This window comes from Polyodon spathula, chromosome 13 (assembly GCF_017654505.1).
Source record: "Polyodon spathula isolate WHYD16114869_AA chromosome 13, ASM1765450v1, whole genome shotgun sequence".
Taxonomy (NCBI): domain Eukaryota; kingdom Metazoa; phylum Chordata; class Actinopteri; order Acipenseriformes; family Polyodontidae; genus Polyodon; species Polyodon spathula.
Window position 1 is genome coordinate 37,476,065 of NC_054546.1, and position 17,300 is coordinate 37,493,364.

The 17,300-nt window shown below is 42.1% G+C and overlaps 1 protein-coding gene across 2 annotated transcripts; it reads right to left on the reverse strand.

Annotated features, from left to right (window-relative positions):
- Positions 1-16,795, reverse strand: LOC121325217 (cadherin-15-like). Of its 2 annotated transcripts, XM_041267592.1 has the most exons (14): positions 16,621-16,795; positions 8,018-8,194; positions 7,772-7,927; positions 7,533-7,677; positions 6,818-6,999; positions 6,239-6,367; positions 5,702-5,887; positions 5,123-5,367; positions 4,624-4,766; positions 3,981-4,217; positions 3,189-3,428; positions 2,769-2,905; positions 2,145-2,321; positions 1-1,911 (listed from the first exon to the last, which is right to left on the reverse strand). In XM_041267592.1, the coding sequence occupies exons 1-14, from the start codon at positions 16,672-16,674 to the stop codon at positions 1,711-1,713; spliced, it is 2,409 nt and encodes an 802-aa protein (XP_041123526.1). In that variant the 5' UTR covers positions 16,675-16,795; the 3' UTR covers positions 1-1,710. The 2 variants fall into 2 exon arrangements, with proteins under 2 accessions (XP_041123526.1, XP_041123527.1); XM_041267593.1 differs by lacking the exon at positions 3,189-3,428.
- Positions 16,796-17,300: the final 505 nt, after the last annotated feature.

The following is a 17,300-nucleotide window of genomic DNA, read 5'->3' on the forward strand; positions in this document are numbered from 1 at the left end:
TCAGGGTCACACAATGAGTGAGCCGGGATTTGACCCGGGGACCTCCTGGTTACAAGCCCTTTTCAGCTTAAGAACACAAATTGTTCCCTACATGGCGCAACACCGCTTCAATATAAAAATATTAAATATATACAGGACAGTAAAATAGCCTTGATAACTGCATTAATATTTCCCCTAAAATGGGGCATAGCAGCGGATCTATCGTATAATATTGTAACGTTTATTATAGAAATAAGGTGCTATGATGAACACGTCTGCTGAAGCATCAGTATTGTGGAGAAATCACCCACTGTGGGTGGTGGGTTGTTATAATGTGAAAGGGAAACCTATGTATCTGTAATGTATATGTGCAAAATGTGTACAAAAATCATGACTTTTTGATACAAAAATACTTTAACTGTAAGAATAGAGTGAATTAGTATATATCAAACAGTAAAAAAAAAAAAGTAATTCTAAAAAACGACAGGCTTTACAATATAATTAATCTGAATTTAGTTGGTGGATATCAAATATTATTCTATCACTGTTAGGTCTTGAATGGAGTTTTTTTTTTTTTTAACACATTCAATTTCTTAAATCTTTTTCAAACAAAAAAAAAACATCTCAAGATTAAAACTCTATAAAACGATACCCTCTATCTCAGTCAGTGTGTCATGAATGCAAATAGCAAAAACAGAAAACTTATAAAAACAGTTAAAGAGCATTAAAGTCATCTCTCAACAACAAATACTATTCAAAAATAAAAAGCGCAGTGTCTTATACTTGATCTTTATCACTCAACCCAGCATGAATCATAATAGAAACACACAAGGCATAATTTACCACCTCTCCTTCCCATCTCCCTTGAATACAGAAGAGATTGATTATAAGAAGGCTTTACTATCCAAACCCTCATTATCAAGTTTATTTAGTATTTCTGACTTCCTGGGGAAAAAACACAGATATAAAATCATCTTCTTTGTAACCTTTAAAGTTCTGCATACATTTTTAAGTTCCAGAGCAACTTGATACAAATATGATAGTTCCTCTTACAATATATGAATCATTTATTATAATATTATTGTTTAATATGGGTCTTTTGATTTTAACGCCGAGTCCTTAAACTAGTACTCTGATTGGTACAATATATGTATTTGGTTATATGCTGCTCAAAGGTTTCTCATGTTCTTTTGTCCCCTAACTTGCCAAATTCCTTACGTGCTCAAAGTTCACCTACTGCAATCCCTGCCTTCAATCTGCCCAGTCTACCGGCACTCACTCTCAACCTGGCCTGCTCAGCACTACTCACTACCCACCCTCACCCATCACAGCCAAAGACACAAATCACAAATACAATTGTTTACTGCAGCAGTTAAAAAAAAAAAAAAAATTATACGTGATATTTATTGCTCTTTAACTTTTAATTTGTATTTACATTAGCGTATAGTGGGATTCCACCACAACACACCACCAGGTGGCAAAAATGTGTAATTGCATGACGGATCTTACAACGAAAGTCCAATCGCAATTTGCCTTACACAACCATTATAATTAAGTCAAAAAAGTTCTAGACCTGCTGTAAGCCTTGCAGCATCTAGTGGGTGATGATGGAGAAGGGTTACAATAAGAATATGAAACACGCTGACTTTAGTGATGAACAGAGGTCCCCCTCAGCCAGGGCAGCGATGGGGTGTGTGTGTGTAAGAGAGACAGTGTGAGAGCTGCAGTGTGTCAGTGCTTGTCATACAGGTTGGCCAGTTTGTTAAAGCGGGGTCCCCAGCTGTTGAGATAGTCGTAGTCCTGGTCTCCGTCAGAGCTGCCCGAGGCGATGGAGCTCAGGCTGCCAGCCAGCGAGCCGTCCCCCTCGAAGTCATAGATCAGCGCTGTGTCATACGGGGGCACATTGGGGTCCTTGTCTGCTGCATCCAGACCCTGCCAAGGGAAGAGGAGAGAGGGTGAGGTAGGAGGAGAGTACCTGGGGGATCTTCATCCAGATAATGAATTCTTTTGCATTACAAGTGAATTCCTTAAACATTCATTCAAGCAAATTTCACTTGGGCATGCATTTTTAAATGTCAAAAGATACATTGCAAATCCAGTTTGTCTACCAAATTGAAAGTAATCTTAAGTGCAACTCCCTCAGAGAACTGGTCTCCGGTTCTCACATTGTTAATGAAGTCCTCGATATCAATGGGGTCGGCCGGGGTTTTCCGTGGATACGAGGGGGAGGGGTAATTGTAGGGCGTGTCTTTCCTGACTGGCTGCTTCCCTCTAGGCATGGCCGCGGTGGGGGGTGGGATGATCTCATTGGGGTTCCTCAGCTGGTCCATGTTGTAGGCATTCTGGAGTCAAGAGGAAATACAGGGGTTACGTTCCTCATACTGGGATCCACTGCAACTATTTTCACCTGGACAGGTGTCTATGATGCCATTCTGAGTCAATTACCACACTTTGCAACTTCTAACTTGCATCTTGCTGCATCAACACATAGATCTTAATTGTTTTCTGTTTCTTTGCATCATCAATCCTGTGTGTTTGTGTTTGAAGTGCAATGGGACACATTGCTGGCATCCTTATCAGGGTCCTAACTGAATATAAGGGATCATTCAGAAACCAACATGCTGTCAATTGTGCTAAAACGCTGTGCATCATTTGCAGACACGCTCGCCTTTATATCACTCAACTCATTCAATAACTAGAGTTCATTAAAGGGTCTCTTTCAGCCCTTGGCATATGACTCACACATCGTAAGGTTCTTGATGTGCCTGCATGTGTATGTTTAAACTCACCTCGTCCTCTTCTCCGCCCCCTTGCTCATCATAGTTCAAGATGTTGTCTCGAATGTCATCTTCTGAAATTCCCAGCATCCCTTTCCTGATGGGCCTTCGGTGACACTGTTCCACTGCAGCCATGATCAACAACAGCACTGCAGAGAGAATATTTAGGGGTTTAGGATTGATATAGGATTCATCGGTGGTTTTATTTTTCTTGTAAAAAAAGCACTGCATTATATGTTTAAAAATCACGTCTGTATTAATTTTGCAATGTCCATTTGATCGCTAGTTCCAAAATGTACTGTTACTAAGCAATAAAATAATTTTACTGTGTGCCGTTCATCAGTAAAACTTATGGTGTCTGATGTCTTGGAAATCGCTACAGTGAGGGTTTACAGTAGAATAAATGAGATGCTAAAGCACAGGCTGACATACAGAGCAGGAGCACGATGCTGCCCAAGATGATGAGGAGCGCGCCCAGGCTCAGCCCCACTCCAGCGCTGAAGATGGCAGCTAAGAAAGGCTGACAGCTTCCCTCATTGTTGCAGTGGCACACCGTCACGTTGACCATGTGGATCTCAGTGAGGGCAGGCATGCCGGAGTCACTGAGCAACACCGGGAGCACGTAGTCTCCCTCCACCACTGCCGAGAGCAGACGCAGCGCCGCATGAGTATCTGAAAACACATCAACAGCACACACAGGGGGGGAGGGTGGGGGAGACAAAATCACAAAGGGGTTGACCAGCTCTGCACTGGCACATCATTTACACGATGCTGCCATTTTAGGATGGGTGGTCATGCTTCAAGACATTAGGGGAATTAATAAATAAATAAATGCATATTGTGTAGCATGGTAAATCACACCAATGCACCACTGCAAATTATTATGCCCCTAAACCTATTTATATTGGGTAGGTTAAGTGGGTTTGTGCTTTTTTGTGTAAACGTGTAATTGTGCCTGTTTTGTTCCCACAGATTTTCACATCAATCCATCCAGATGCTCAGATATTGTAAACCTAACATCAAAAGAAGAAAACAGTCTGCTCCCTTTGCATGCAACTCACACACATTCATAATTTTACAGCACATGTCTTATTGGTTGTGTCTGGCCTGTGAACTACTATACTTTATTAAATGTTTTGTAAGCATTGTCATAGCTTTGACATTAAAACACATGTGGAATCAATGCATGATTGCAGAGTCTCAGTATCAGTGCCAGGCTCATACCATTGATTCTGTGGAGGGTCCAGTTCCGAATATTCTCTGGCTCACTGTCATCCAAACTGAAGAGAAAGGGTGCTCCGTGAGGGGGCTGGTCTTTGTCGGTAGCACTCAGAACCAAACCAGAACCTTTCTCTGGGTCATTGCACATGAACTTGCTCAGAGGAAAGGGCTCAGGGGCGAAGTCATTCACCTCTAACACTGTGATATACACCGTGGCAGTGGCTGTGCTGGGGTAGTCTCCTGTGGAGGGATGAGAAATACAATGGCTGTTATATTCTGACCAGGCATAGGTTATTTCTATATGAGCTTTTCATTGTATATGTAATACAGAAACCTGTAACAGAGGCCCCTAGTTATGCAAAGAGGCCCCATTGTTGTTAACTGATTTAAAGACTACAACCTGAAATTATTTTTCGAGGGCGAAAACATCAACATAACAACCCCAGAAAAGGTTCCACTCAAAGGTTCTAAGTCTAATTTCATGTCAAGTAGTATATTGTTTTTCCCTTTTCAATAAAGAGAAGATCTAATTGGCTGACTTGAGTTTTATAAAGCAAAATAAAGCTTGTGTCGTCCTGTCCCCCCACTTTCCAATTAGAACAATCCTCCCCTTCATAGAAGGAAAGTGTGCTGGTGTTTTCCTCACCTGTGTCTTCCACTGTGATGATGGCCATGTAGACGTCCTCAGTGAGGAAGCGGGAATTCTTGGTAATTTCCTTGTTGGCTGTGATCTCCCCAGACTCATCATCCAGGAACAGCCACTGGTCCGGGTCGTGCTGCACATCGTATCTGTTTAAAACCAACCACAACATGCTCGACAGTTTAACAAATCTACCATCCGTTTTTGTCTAGTTGACAATACTATACCATTGTTAATGTGTTACTATTACCATATCCACACTACTTAAATAATGCTCATCAACATTGACATTGACTTCATCCACAATCTTGTTATCTTTATGTCTGGCCCATTCAAGATCCACTAGAACAGATTGCATTAGCTGATCATTGCAAATCCTGTAAAAACCTACAATCCAACACTAGGGTACATGTGTGCTTTTCAAAGACCTCTTTCCAACACCCAGCAATACTATTGCAGCCAGTACTCTGTTTAGTTTAAATGCCAGGTGTTCAGGGAACCTCACCGTAGAGCCTGCCTGTCAGGGTCCAAGGCGATGTTACTGGCTAGCAGGGTGCCGGCCGGGCTTCCCTCGGGGATGCTAAGTCTCAGGGGACTCTGCCGGAAGCCGGGGGGCTCGTTCTGGTTCAGCACGTTAATGGTCACAGTGGCACTGCTCGGGGGGGTCTTGGGACCCATGAGGCTCAGCGGACTCTCGTTCTCCACCATCACCACCAGCTCATAGTAATTCAGAGACTCATAATCCAGCGGCTGGGCAAGTGCGGGGAAAAGGAAGAGGAGGTCATGAGAGAAGTGAGAATAGAAATGGTCCTTGTTTGCACTGGTACTTTATCGTTTATCATACAACAATATAGTCACCTGGTGGTGGCATGTGCAATAAGAATATCCTATTAAAATTAAGTATTCTTAAAAGCATTAGCCTGTATGTAATACTAGTACTGGTAATGCTTTATGAATACATAGTCAAGATAGAAGCCTCCACTTAACTACAATAAAAAATAATAATTTATTCAAAAGGTGGAGGGATGCCTTTTATTTGCTTCATGATCTGAAACAAGAAGCGCCCAATTTGGCAGGCTCTTACCTTCACCACAGACACTATGCCTTCGTTGGTTGCATCATCCCTGCGGATGTCGAAGTTCCCCTCCGGATCCCCAGCTGTGATGGTGTACTTCACCCACCAGTTCTCTGTTTGCGCTTCGTCTTCGTCTGTCACAGTGATTCTGCCAACGTCAGCCTGCACTTTGTTCTCCATTGCTGACATGTGGAACTGCAAGAGTAGAAACCAAACAAAGTTGAGAAACCCAGTCAAACAATGCAATTGAATGCATTTGGGTTGCTGTGAACCAATGTTTCATAGATACTAAACCCTGGAGACAGGCCCGGCCTGGTTCGGTTCTGCCTGGCCTCCTAATCATCTGACCAGTAAAGGATCGTGATGAGTCTCCCCTGTTTTTTTGTTTTTTTAATTCCTCCCTAACCCACGTTAGAATAATGCAGCTCTCCTCATCTCAATCTTTCTTCCTGCAGATGTCTGTAGTCAAGAAGTAACACATTTAGTTCACTGTGCAATACACAGAGAAAGAAAAGAGTAATGTGGCTGAGAACCGGGGGTTCGTACCGTGTCAGAGGTGAAATTGGGAGCATTGTCGTTAACGTCATTGATGTAGATCAGTGCTGAGGAATAGCTGGTCATCCCAGAACCAGACATGTCCGCAACCTGGAGTGTGATATTAAACCCATCCACCTCCTGCAGCATAGACAGAAACAGACCCGGGGTAACGCCAGTGCAAGATGACATGCCAACAAGGCCAAAACGATCACCAACAGAGAACAATCAGAGTACAGATTCCAATCGTTTTTTAGTTTGTTACCAGGCTGGTTTATAAATAAGGATTTCACATTTACATTTAACATATATATATATATATATATATATATATATATATATATATATATATATATATATTCTCCAAAAAATACTGCTATAAAGAATGGAAATATCTGACACACACTTTCTGGAATAGCGTTACCTTGGACTACAGTGCTCTCTGGTTAGTTAGGTGCCATTGGGGATTACTGGAATAGAATATGTATCAACAAGTGGACTGGAAGCATCACAGGGAAGTAATTCATTTACTGAAAAATGAAGGTCATAAAACAATGTGTTGGTACACTACCCTCCATCACTTTCCCTCACCTCTCGATCCAGCCCTACATCCCTGGTGGAGATGATGCCAGTGAGCTCATCGATTCCGAACATGGTTTTATTGATTCGGAATGGCGGGATGCTCTCCTGGCCGATGATGGAGTACGCCAGGGCTGCGTTTTCTGTCTCAATGTCATCCGCGTCCGTTGCCTCAACCTGCATGACAGACGTACCTGGAGAACCGTCCAACCCAAAGCACGAATTAGGAAGAAATGGGGCTTGTAAGACTACATGCAGAACATCTTGTGAAGAAATTATCTGGTGACCCAATTGAGCAGCTGAACTGTTAGAATCACATTTTTTCCCCCATTTGATAGGATGGCTATGTTGGTTCCATGCCAGACCAATGTATATACTGCTGACAACAGCAGCATTGACTAAGACATTCCAAAAAATAAGACCTATCTATTGACTAGTTTATGTTTTGATGTTAACACTTTAGACGCTTGTATTTACTATAGTTTTAATGTATGTGTTTGAAGCTTGTGCAGACTGATGCAGTTGTGAAACTAATGCAGGGATGTGTATCATAGCTTCCTGCTGCTGTAGACTATTGACTTTTGGTAGAGTGCCAAAGTGCCACTTAAAGAGCCAAGGAAACATCACTGGATAGCTTCTCTTGAGGTGTGCAGCATGCTTGGTTAGCTAGTGACCATCAACGATTCAAAATGTTATCGCAATTTGATGAGCTTTCTCTGCCACTGACCTGGTTTAGAGTTTTCATGAACACGTCCAGTAAATTCCTCTTGCACGAAGGCGGGCCGGTTGTCGTTCTGATCCACCACATGGATCTCCAGTTCAGTGGGCTCTTCCATGGGTTTCCCGCTCAAATCCAGGGCGTAGGCCTTGATCTGTGGCACAGGAAACATGGCAAGTCTGTTCACGTATGTTTATGTGAAGTACGTCGACTTTACCTGGGGTAAAAATATCTTTAGAATATCTCACCTTAAACTTACTGTGGGTTTCCCTGTCAAGCACATTCATTAGAATGACCCACCCGGTCGTTTCATTGATTTCAAAAAATCCTTTGGGATTCTCATCGACCCCCGGGCCTTGGATCTTATACAGCACCTTCCCGGGCTCAAGAATGTCAGATTTGATCTGAAACAAAAGTATAATAAAGAGTTTCATGAGCACATAATGCCCAATACCTAATTCATAACACAACAAAAAAAAATATTGAAAGGTTACCTGGACTATATTCTTTGGGATTTGCTTGGCATTCTCAGGGATGTTGATTGGTGGAATAACCCAGGCTCTCTTGGCTCTCTGTAGCCCACTAGACCCCACTATCTTCTGTCGCCACAGAAACAGAACCTCTGCGCTGTCCCCCTCTGCCTGTTGTTCTGTGACAGATGTGCTGCCTACCTGTTACAATGCATTACCACCATTAACAATTCAAATAAAGTGTAGCAGTAGTAATTAAGCTCTGTGATTTAAACATGAATATCTCTCAGTTTAACAGAGCTGTTGTTTAAATGAATGGGTAACAGGAGGTGTCTAATGTCAAGCTGTAAATCTTATAAGGCAATTGAGATCCTCGGTCTGCTATTCACTAGAATGAATGAAAGTACAAAAAACAGCCAACAGGTGGCACAGTGGGTTATGATTTCAATGTTTAATTTTGGATATGTGGTTTGCAACTTTAAATTGTGCCTTTCTTTGTGCCTAATCATCTGGTATTATTGCAACCAGTTTGATCACTGGGGTGAATGTGACCTACAGCTCAGGAAGTGATTAGGTATCCCAAAGCAATCTATTGTGCTGTATTTAAAAATCTGCACATCTGCATTAAAGTTAAACTCACAAGCAAAAATAAACATTCAATGTATCTGCTGCACAAGAAGTAGGCAGGACTGGAATGCAGGGCTGCAGCCCGTCCCAAATCAGGAATCCCAGGGCTCTGCGTGGAGGGATGGGGTGGGGTTGTGTTACACATACAAGTCACTGTGAATACCACTTGAGAACAGCTGCCACCCTAGAGCACAATCCCAGCAGAAAGAGGAGGACAGCATCACACTCATAGAACTGTACATGGAGAATGTTCATACACCTATCGGAGGTACACAATGATACACACTGTATTTTTTTAAGGTTTTCCTATCAGTGTGAGAACCTCGAATTGTGTATTCATTTTCCATTGAGTAAAACTGAAAACAAAAGCAAACTCAATAGACAATAGAAAGACAATAGAAGTTGCACTATTATCCTTACATCTCCTGCACTGAGATCCTTATAGGTATTTTCATTATTTTCTTTCATGTGGTAAGAGCTGGTTGTCAGCAGTCTACAAGTAACTAAATTCTTAAAAATTAATGTAATTAGACTGGAAATATTACCTCTCCCAAATGACAAGCATGGCCTCCTTTTTGATTGTAATAAGAATTTTTTTTTAAAAACACAGACTGTCTATTTTGTGTGCAGCAGGATTTGCCAGTGAGCAGAGTCAAAAAGAACCAACATTAATAGTGTAACTAATGACAAACAGCTTCAACCGACATCAGGCCTCTGACTCCCAAACATGAGCTGTGAAGGTCTGGATGAGTCAATTATTCAATTATCAGATTCACCCTCCTTTCCCAACAGAGCACTGCATGGTTCAGGAAACAGTGGATTTCCTCCCGATTCACTGGCAAGGAATGCTATCTATGCTGAGCATGCAGGAAGTGCGGTGGAGGGGTTAATCTAGACCATTGCCATGCAGGGCACTCACAGCTATTCTTTCCTGTAAAAATAGAAAAGGAAGAATGTGGTCGGTCCTGTGAACACTAGCCACTTATTTTTCCACAAGCCCCACAAAACACGAAAAAGATTCAGTTACAAGGGGGCTTGGGCCAGCTGCAAGAGTGTTTGATAAGATTAGATTTTTATAAACCGTTTTAAAATAACTTTTGTTATTTGCTAGAATTATAGACTGTCTGTATTCATAGACTTTCGTTTTACCTGATTTAATTTATTCAGGTCACTCTCGACCTTTGACAGGGCCAGCATGCCTATCGAAACCCATCCCCCCCCCCAATTAATTTATAGACAAGGGCAATACACGTGTCACTCGAAGTGACCAGGCTGGAGAGATTTTGAGATTGTGTTACACATTTAAGGCCCCTTTGGACTGGCATAGCAGTTGCAGTGTAGATGGGTTTGGGTTTCCCCCTGTTTATACAATAGTGGCTCTGTGACTTTGGAATCCTCCTTCTGTGTTAGGCTGGGGTTTAAATTACGACTCACAAGTGCCGCACATGGGCTGGGGTGATTTGTGTCAGATCCTCCATGTGCCGTCGATAAATTTATTGCAAATATTTTACCACTTCAAACTTATTAGCAAGAAAGTTTGTATTCAAGTCTCATTTTGATCTTTCTAAAACAAAGAGAGAAAAAAAATGCTTTTATGAAACAAAAAAAATGTTTTGTAAATTAATCAATTTTTTAAATCTCTTATATCGTTTTTGAGTCAAATATGACCTAGAGAAGTTGATGGCTTGATCAGTTGAGATTATTTGTGAGATTCACAATTCAGATTCTGTTGTGTTCCAATCAGATGGAGCAAGACCATGTGACTTATTCCAGAAAAAAAATCTGTTTGCAGGTAGAGAGTTTGTTGCTCTGTTGAAAATAGCATCAAAGATCCCATGGAGTTCATCTGAAGAGAAGGTCCAGGTCAAATTCTGGAACAGCTCAAAATTCTGGCCTGGCCAAATTCCACAACCCCTAGAAGTCTTTCATTATCCATCCCTTATAAAAGAGGCCAAGACATTCCTGAGGATGACATGCTGCATCTCAGCGGATCGATCCTGTTAAATATGTTTCTCGATCAGGTGCAGTATATCCTTGCAAAAATGGGACAAATCAATAATCAAACACTGTTTGATCAGTAAATGAATGGATACACTTACTGTACGGCACATAGTCAAACACAATACTACTGATACAGTTCATACTGTTCTCAATTTAAAATCCCTGTCCTAGGGAGGATGGACAAGCATGTTGGGAAGATTGGCATTCCATAGCGTTCTTACTGCGTGCCTGCAGCCTCCAACCCAGCTTTCTGTAAGACAGTACATTTCAAATGAGCTGCACAGATGGCTAGGTCAGCTGGACCTAGCTGTAGGTGGGTAGACTGGGTCTTAATGCCCTCAGGTTTACATAAACAGGACTGAATTGTAGTCCTTCTCTCGCATGTGAACAGACAGTTTCATTAGTGCTCTATAACCACACATACTGCTGAGATGTGCAACACAGCTAAATACAACTTTCCCTTTAAAATACATCTTGTCATTCCTCTCACCAAGAACAGCAGTCCCAATATCATCACCTTCTAGTTGTGATGATGTATTAATATGAGCTGTCAGCATTCAGTAGGATAAGCAAATTCTCAACATTAAGTTTTCAGTAACAATCACTTTTTTAAAAAAAATAAAAAATAGCAAACTTTCTTCTTTAAGTTGATTTTTGTATTTATTTTTTTGCACATCAACATGAATCCCATAGTATTATGCTACACTATAGGATTACATTCTAATTATAGCTCTATTATCCTTATTTAAAAAGTAAAAAGTAATAATAAAACAAACTAAAGTTAACATTGTTTTTGCAATTTAAACAATTCCAGCATTACACAATTGCATACAGTTATCATAGCGTTTGTTGTTTGGTATTTTGTATAAAAGCTGTTATATCGCTGGGTGATTTTAACTAAGGGTAGGTCACCAAATTACAATTAGCTCAGTGGAAACTAAATTGAGAACACTGGGAATCTTCACTAATCCTGGCATTCAGGGGGAGAGAAACATTGACGCTCTCTATTCTAAACTATCAAACACTCAAATTGAATAGTTTCAGTGTTTTATATTGAAAAATAAATACAAACGGACATAGACACACATTTTAGTACATTGGATGTAGTTTACCGGTCTTGTTTTGTGTAGTTATCTTTCCCATATCACTAGAGTGGTCTGTAGTTCTGAGTAGAGTTATGTTGCCTTCTCTTTTGGTAAGTAATGTTGAAAATGTTAAAGTCCATAGAACTCAGGCATGCGCAATGCACAGCAAACCTCACTGTAAGAACGAGTTTCCTCAATGCCTTTTCACAGCTGATGAGGGATAGAGTGCTTGAGACATGGCTGTGGTGTGACTTTTCTTAAAATGAATATAGCAATGTAGCCTCTCAACAGGGGCAGTTTCTAAAACCCTAGGGTTTAACCATTTTAGCTATTTTATGTTTTCAATTCTAAACCATCAGGGTTGATCCCAGTACTCAGTTAAGACACTCAGTAATGTTTATTTTTGTTGTTGTTGAAACTGTACACATATCATAACACGTATCAAGATGCAACACAATAAATACAACTGTGGAGAAGAGTGAATGTCTGTTTGTGTGGAGTTTGGTATGTTGACACTTTGAGTGTTGGACGATGCTCACAACAAAATTATACTTGTAGATGCCAGAGTCAATGCAGCCAACGTTACCAGTCAGTTCTAGAAGGTAATGAGAAGGTGGGGTGAACTGGAAAACAGCTTTGTATAGTGTACTAGTGCTTCAAATTAAAACGCTTAAGACACCAGCAGGAAAACAATTTCCTCAAAAAGAAAAATGTGAGAAAATAACTGCACATTCCATGTTCACATGACAAATAATCATAGATTTCTAGAAGCACAAAAGGTTTGGTGAAAATACCGTTTTTCTGTGTCGGGTAATATTGCTAAATTCTACCATTCAAACAGCTGTTGTACCACCAATAAAGTGTTACAGTGTTGTTATAGGACTGGTGTTTTGTTTCAACTTACTGCACTTTCCCCACTTAGCAACCAAACACATTCACAATAACAAAAATACTCAACCAATAACTAACTGGACAAAAATGCAGGACCCACACGTTTATAAGCTGAAAGAATGTTGTTGTTTTTTTTCGGCAGGCAGGGGCCAAACTGTTCTATAGCTCTTATTTCTCTGATTTCATGCCCTGGTTTGCAGGCCCATGGTTCATCTGAACTACTGGCTGTCTATTTTCTTTCCCTAAAGTTGTCATAGCAATTGTATTTAAGACTTGGTGCATTTGTTCCTTGCAATATTGAAGTGTTTTAACTTTATTAGTTGCAGGAATAATAATAAATTATAAATATTTGTATTATTTAATTAAATACCACCTGAGTCTAAGTATACATACTAACTAATGTTTACTAGCACTTGAAGTAGGCTCTCTCTCTCTCTCTCTCTCTCTCTCTCTCTCTCTCTCTCTCTATATATATATATATATATATATATAGAGAGAGAGAGAGAGAGCGTCACATGGAACAGTTTGATTTATTTAACATACAATTAATTTACCGTTGTTTTGCACTTTTTCATAAGAAATCTAAAAGCTATTCATAATCCAACGTGTGTACAAAAACAAACGGTCGCCTCTTTTTAAAGATTTACTCCTCGCCAGATTGTAAAATACAAGCACACTCATTAGGGCAGAAATACATTTATTGGTATGTTAAATAAAGGGCTGTGTTTGTGAAAGTCTGTGTTAAAGATACTTACAATGAATTATGGGTCACAATACCATTAGCTATAAAACAACAGGCAGAAAATGCTTCAAATAAATAACTGAGGAGATTAGTGTAAAGCTCCGCCATACACCTTGCTTGTGTGACATCTGCGGTTTGTTTTTAGTGGTGCACATTCTTTGTGAGTATGCCTGTCTTAGTGCAGACACAGTTAATTCCCATGTGTTCAGAGGGTGGTGTGGTTTGTGTTAAACTGTGACAGCTTGGCATTACTGCATTTGACTAAAGCAATGCAAGTGCTTGCTGTGGCTGCCAGGAGAGATATACTACTTCTTGTAAGCTGTGGCAAACATAATTAAAGTTTGAGGAGTTTGTTCACTTCTTACAAACACCTGCATACTGAACTCAGCACTGTGCTTCACCTACTGAGCTCAGCACTGTGCTACACCTACTGAGCTCAGCACTGTGCTACACCTACTGAGCTCAGCACTGTGCTTCGCCTACTGAGCTCAGCACTGTGTTTCGCCTACTGAGCTCAGCACTGTGCTTCGCCTACTGAGCCCAGCACTGTGCTTCGCCTACTGAGCTCAGCACTGTGCTTCGCCTACTGAGCTCAGCACTGTGCTTCGCCTACTGAGCTCAGCACTGTGCTACGCCTACTGAGCTCCGCACTGTGCTTCGCCTACTGAGCCCAGCACTGTGCTTCGCCTACTGAGCCCAGCACTGTGCTACGCCTACTGAGCCCAGCACTGTGCTACGCCTACTGAGCCCAGCACTGTGCTACGCCTACTGAGCCCAGCACTGTGCTTCGCCTACTGAGCCCAGCACTGTGCTACGCCTACTGAGCCCAGCACTGTGCTTCGCCTACTGAGCCCAGCACTGTGCTACGCCTACTGAGCCCAGCACTGTGCTACGCCTACTGAGCCCAGCACTGTGCTTCGCCTACTGAGCCCAGCACTGTGCTACGCCTACTGAGCCCAGCACTGTGCTTCGCCTACTGAGCTCAGCACTGTGCTACACCTACTGAGCTCAGCACTGTGCTTCACCTACTGAGCTCAGCACTGTGCTACACCTACTGGGCTCAGCACTGTGCTTCACCTACTGGGCTCAGCACAGTGCTACACCTACTGGGCTCAGCACTGTGCTTCGCCTACTGAGCCCAGCACTGTGCTACGCCTACTGAGCCCAGCACTGTGCTTCGCCTACTGAGCCCAGCACTGTGCTTCGCCTACTGAGCCCAGCACTGTGCTACGCCTACTTAGCTCAGCACTGTGCTTCGCCTACTGAGCTCAGCACTGTGCTACGCCTACTGAGCTCAGCACTGTGCTTCGCCTACTGAGCTCAGCACTGTGCTTCGCCTACTGAGCTCAGCACTGTGCTACGCCTACTGAGCTCAGCACTGTGCTACGCCTACTGAGCTCAGCACTGTGCTTCGCCTACTGAGCTCAGCACTGTGCTTCGCCTACTGAGCTCAGCACTGTGCTACCCTACTGAGCTCAGCACTGTGCTACGCCTACTGAGCTCAGCACTGTGCTACGCCTACTGAGCTCAGCACTGTGCTTCACCTAAGCAGCAAGCACAGTAACAGCAGTAACAAGGACTGCACTGTACTGAGCACAGAAAATCACACACTAAGTCGGAAAGAAGTGGGCCAAAGAAGTTCCTCCCAATCACACAGTACCTACTAATGATATACTGTCCTTTTTTAATACCACTTTGGTGACGTAATGTCTTGTTTTCCCTCAATGGATAGTCATCTACTCTTTAAATGTATGCAAAATATTTGAATGTGCAAACCTTCTCACAAGTGCGGTGGTACACAGCAACTGGGGGTAGGGCATTTAGTGCCAATTTCACCCCATAATTGAAAATTGAAAAAAAAAAAATGAATTTTTCTAAATTGATTGAACATCAAAAAAGCTAATGAACTCGGACACCTTTTCTCACTGATGGTACAATGATAATAAAAACAATGGCAATTCACCACTGTGCCTTACAGTTCCTATAACATATTTCAATTACAATTTTGAGATTTTTGAACTTGAATGAATTTGCTTTATTTTGAAGATAAGTTAAAGCCTTGATATTTGAATCGGTTGTGTTACATGAAGGAACATTCTTGATCACCCCTTTGGCTACACCCTGCCAGTAAATACCACAGATTTGACCTGTCTTGACCCTGCTGCACCCTCCTACCTCCAGACTATTATTTCTCCCTACACTCCCTCTCACCCCGTCCGCTCCTCTGCCACCGGCAGATTAGCTGTAACCCCCCTCCTCTCCCTTGCCACCAGAGCCCGCTCCTTCTCCATCCTCGCCCCTCTCAGTGGTGGATCGGCCTACCCACGGATATCAGGACTGCTCAGCCCCTTTGACCACCTATTGGCACCTCCTCAAGACACACCTGTTCAGACACCATCTGCAAACCTCACAACTCTCGACTCTACTGGACTATATGGCACCCAGTTGTATCAGTACTTGCATCATCTTGCACCTGCACTTAACTGCTCCACACGTTGCTGCATTCTACTACTGCTCTCAATCATAATTATACTTGCCTTATCTTGTGCTTGATTTTACTCCTAAAGTTAACTATATTCACGTTTTTTGTAATTGCTCTTATTTGAAATTGTTCTTATCCGTTTATTGTACTTATTACTTGCTTTTAATGGAATTTACTCTTATAACCAAGTATTTAAGTTTAACTGTTTATTATTCGGAACTGTGGGGTGCTCAGAACATCAGCATTCTTCCACTTTCCATAAGTTCGATACAACACAGTAGGTCTACCCAATTTCAGCCTGAACTATCCCAAAATCATAAAGATGAGAGTAAGCAATTTCCTCCACCGACCCATTCAATCCTCTTGCAACCACCCCACAACCCCCCAAAAAAATCTCTCTTAAATCGTGCCCTTAGTTAAAATAACAACAACTTTGACCTCTTCTCCCACCATCTCATAGAACATGAACTGTTTGAAAACTGGCTGTAAGTATCTGTTTCTCAGGCGAATGCTCATGTTTAGTTTATTTCCCAGGGCTTGTGTGAGAAAGGTTACCTACTGCTCACTGTTGTTATATAAAACATTTTTAGCATATATTTTTCCTGTCCTTTATGAGTCGCCACACCAAAACCTAATTTACTTGGGATAATTCATAATTACTGTGAGGGCCAGGTAATTTCTTTAACATCTACCCCTCCCCGTCCTACATTTCTACAACCATTTTCACACAAACCTACTCAGACAAACCAAAGGTTGTCTGTCAAAAAAGAATACTACCAAAAATGTAAAACGTGCTTACCTGGTAGAAAACGGCCACCAGCAAAAGGAACATGGCAAACACCTTGGACCACATCTTCTTCTGCCAATCCTTGTGAGTTTTTTAAATTGACCAGCTGGATAGAAGGGTTGTCCAAGGCAAACGCAAACTTACTAACGGACAGGAAAACCGGACGGAATGAAATGTTTCACTTTTGAGTCCCTGAATTGGCTCTAAAAAAACCCCTCTGAGTGAGTGACAGCACATGTGTGATGCACGCATGGGAGGGTTGAAATATTAGCCCACTGTGTGTTTTCCACAACAAAATCGGACCAGTGTGGGGTGTGGGGGGGGGGGTGTACACACACAAAAGGGGGGGGGGGGGGTGCTTACTGCACTGAACTAGTATAGAGACAGGCATATAGAGGGGGGGGGTGGGGGGCAGGGAGACTGAGAGAGAAGCAAAGCAGCTGGTCCCAGTACAAAGAGCCAGCCAACACACTGAAGGTCAAATCTCAGCATTGCCCACAATGTAGTAGGGGGGTCAGCCAGTTTTAACGCACTCTGCGCTGAAATTCACAGTAACTACATACGACCAAGCAAGAAGTGTGCAGGTTGTTAGTTCTGGCATTCTTTTAGCACCATGGGCCTCACTGACTAGGAAAACAGGCTCTTTTTTTGTCCAGAAAGATCTTGCTCTGGTGCAAATTGCATTTGTTTTC

Excerpts from the sequence above, each read along its gene's own strand:
- LOC121325217 (XM_041267592.1), bottom strand. The coding sequence starts at position 16,674 with ATGTGGTCCAAGGTGTTTGCCATGTTCCTTTTGCTGGTGGCCGTTTTC. Across the intron at positions 4,218-4,623 it reads CATCACAGTGGAAGACACAG|GAGACTACCCCAGCACAGCC; the intron begins GTGAGGAAAACA and ends ATCCCTCCACAG. Across the intron at positions 2,906-3,188 it reads CAGCATCGTGCTCCTGCTCT|TGCTGTTGTTGATCATGGCT; the intron begins GTATGTCAGCCT and ends TTCTCTCTGCAG.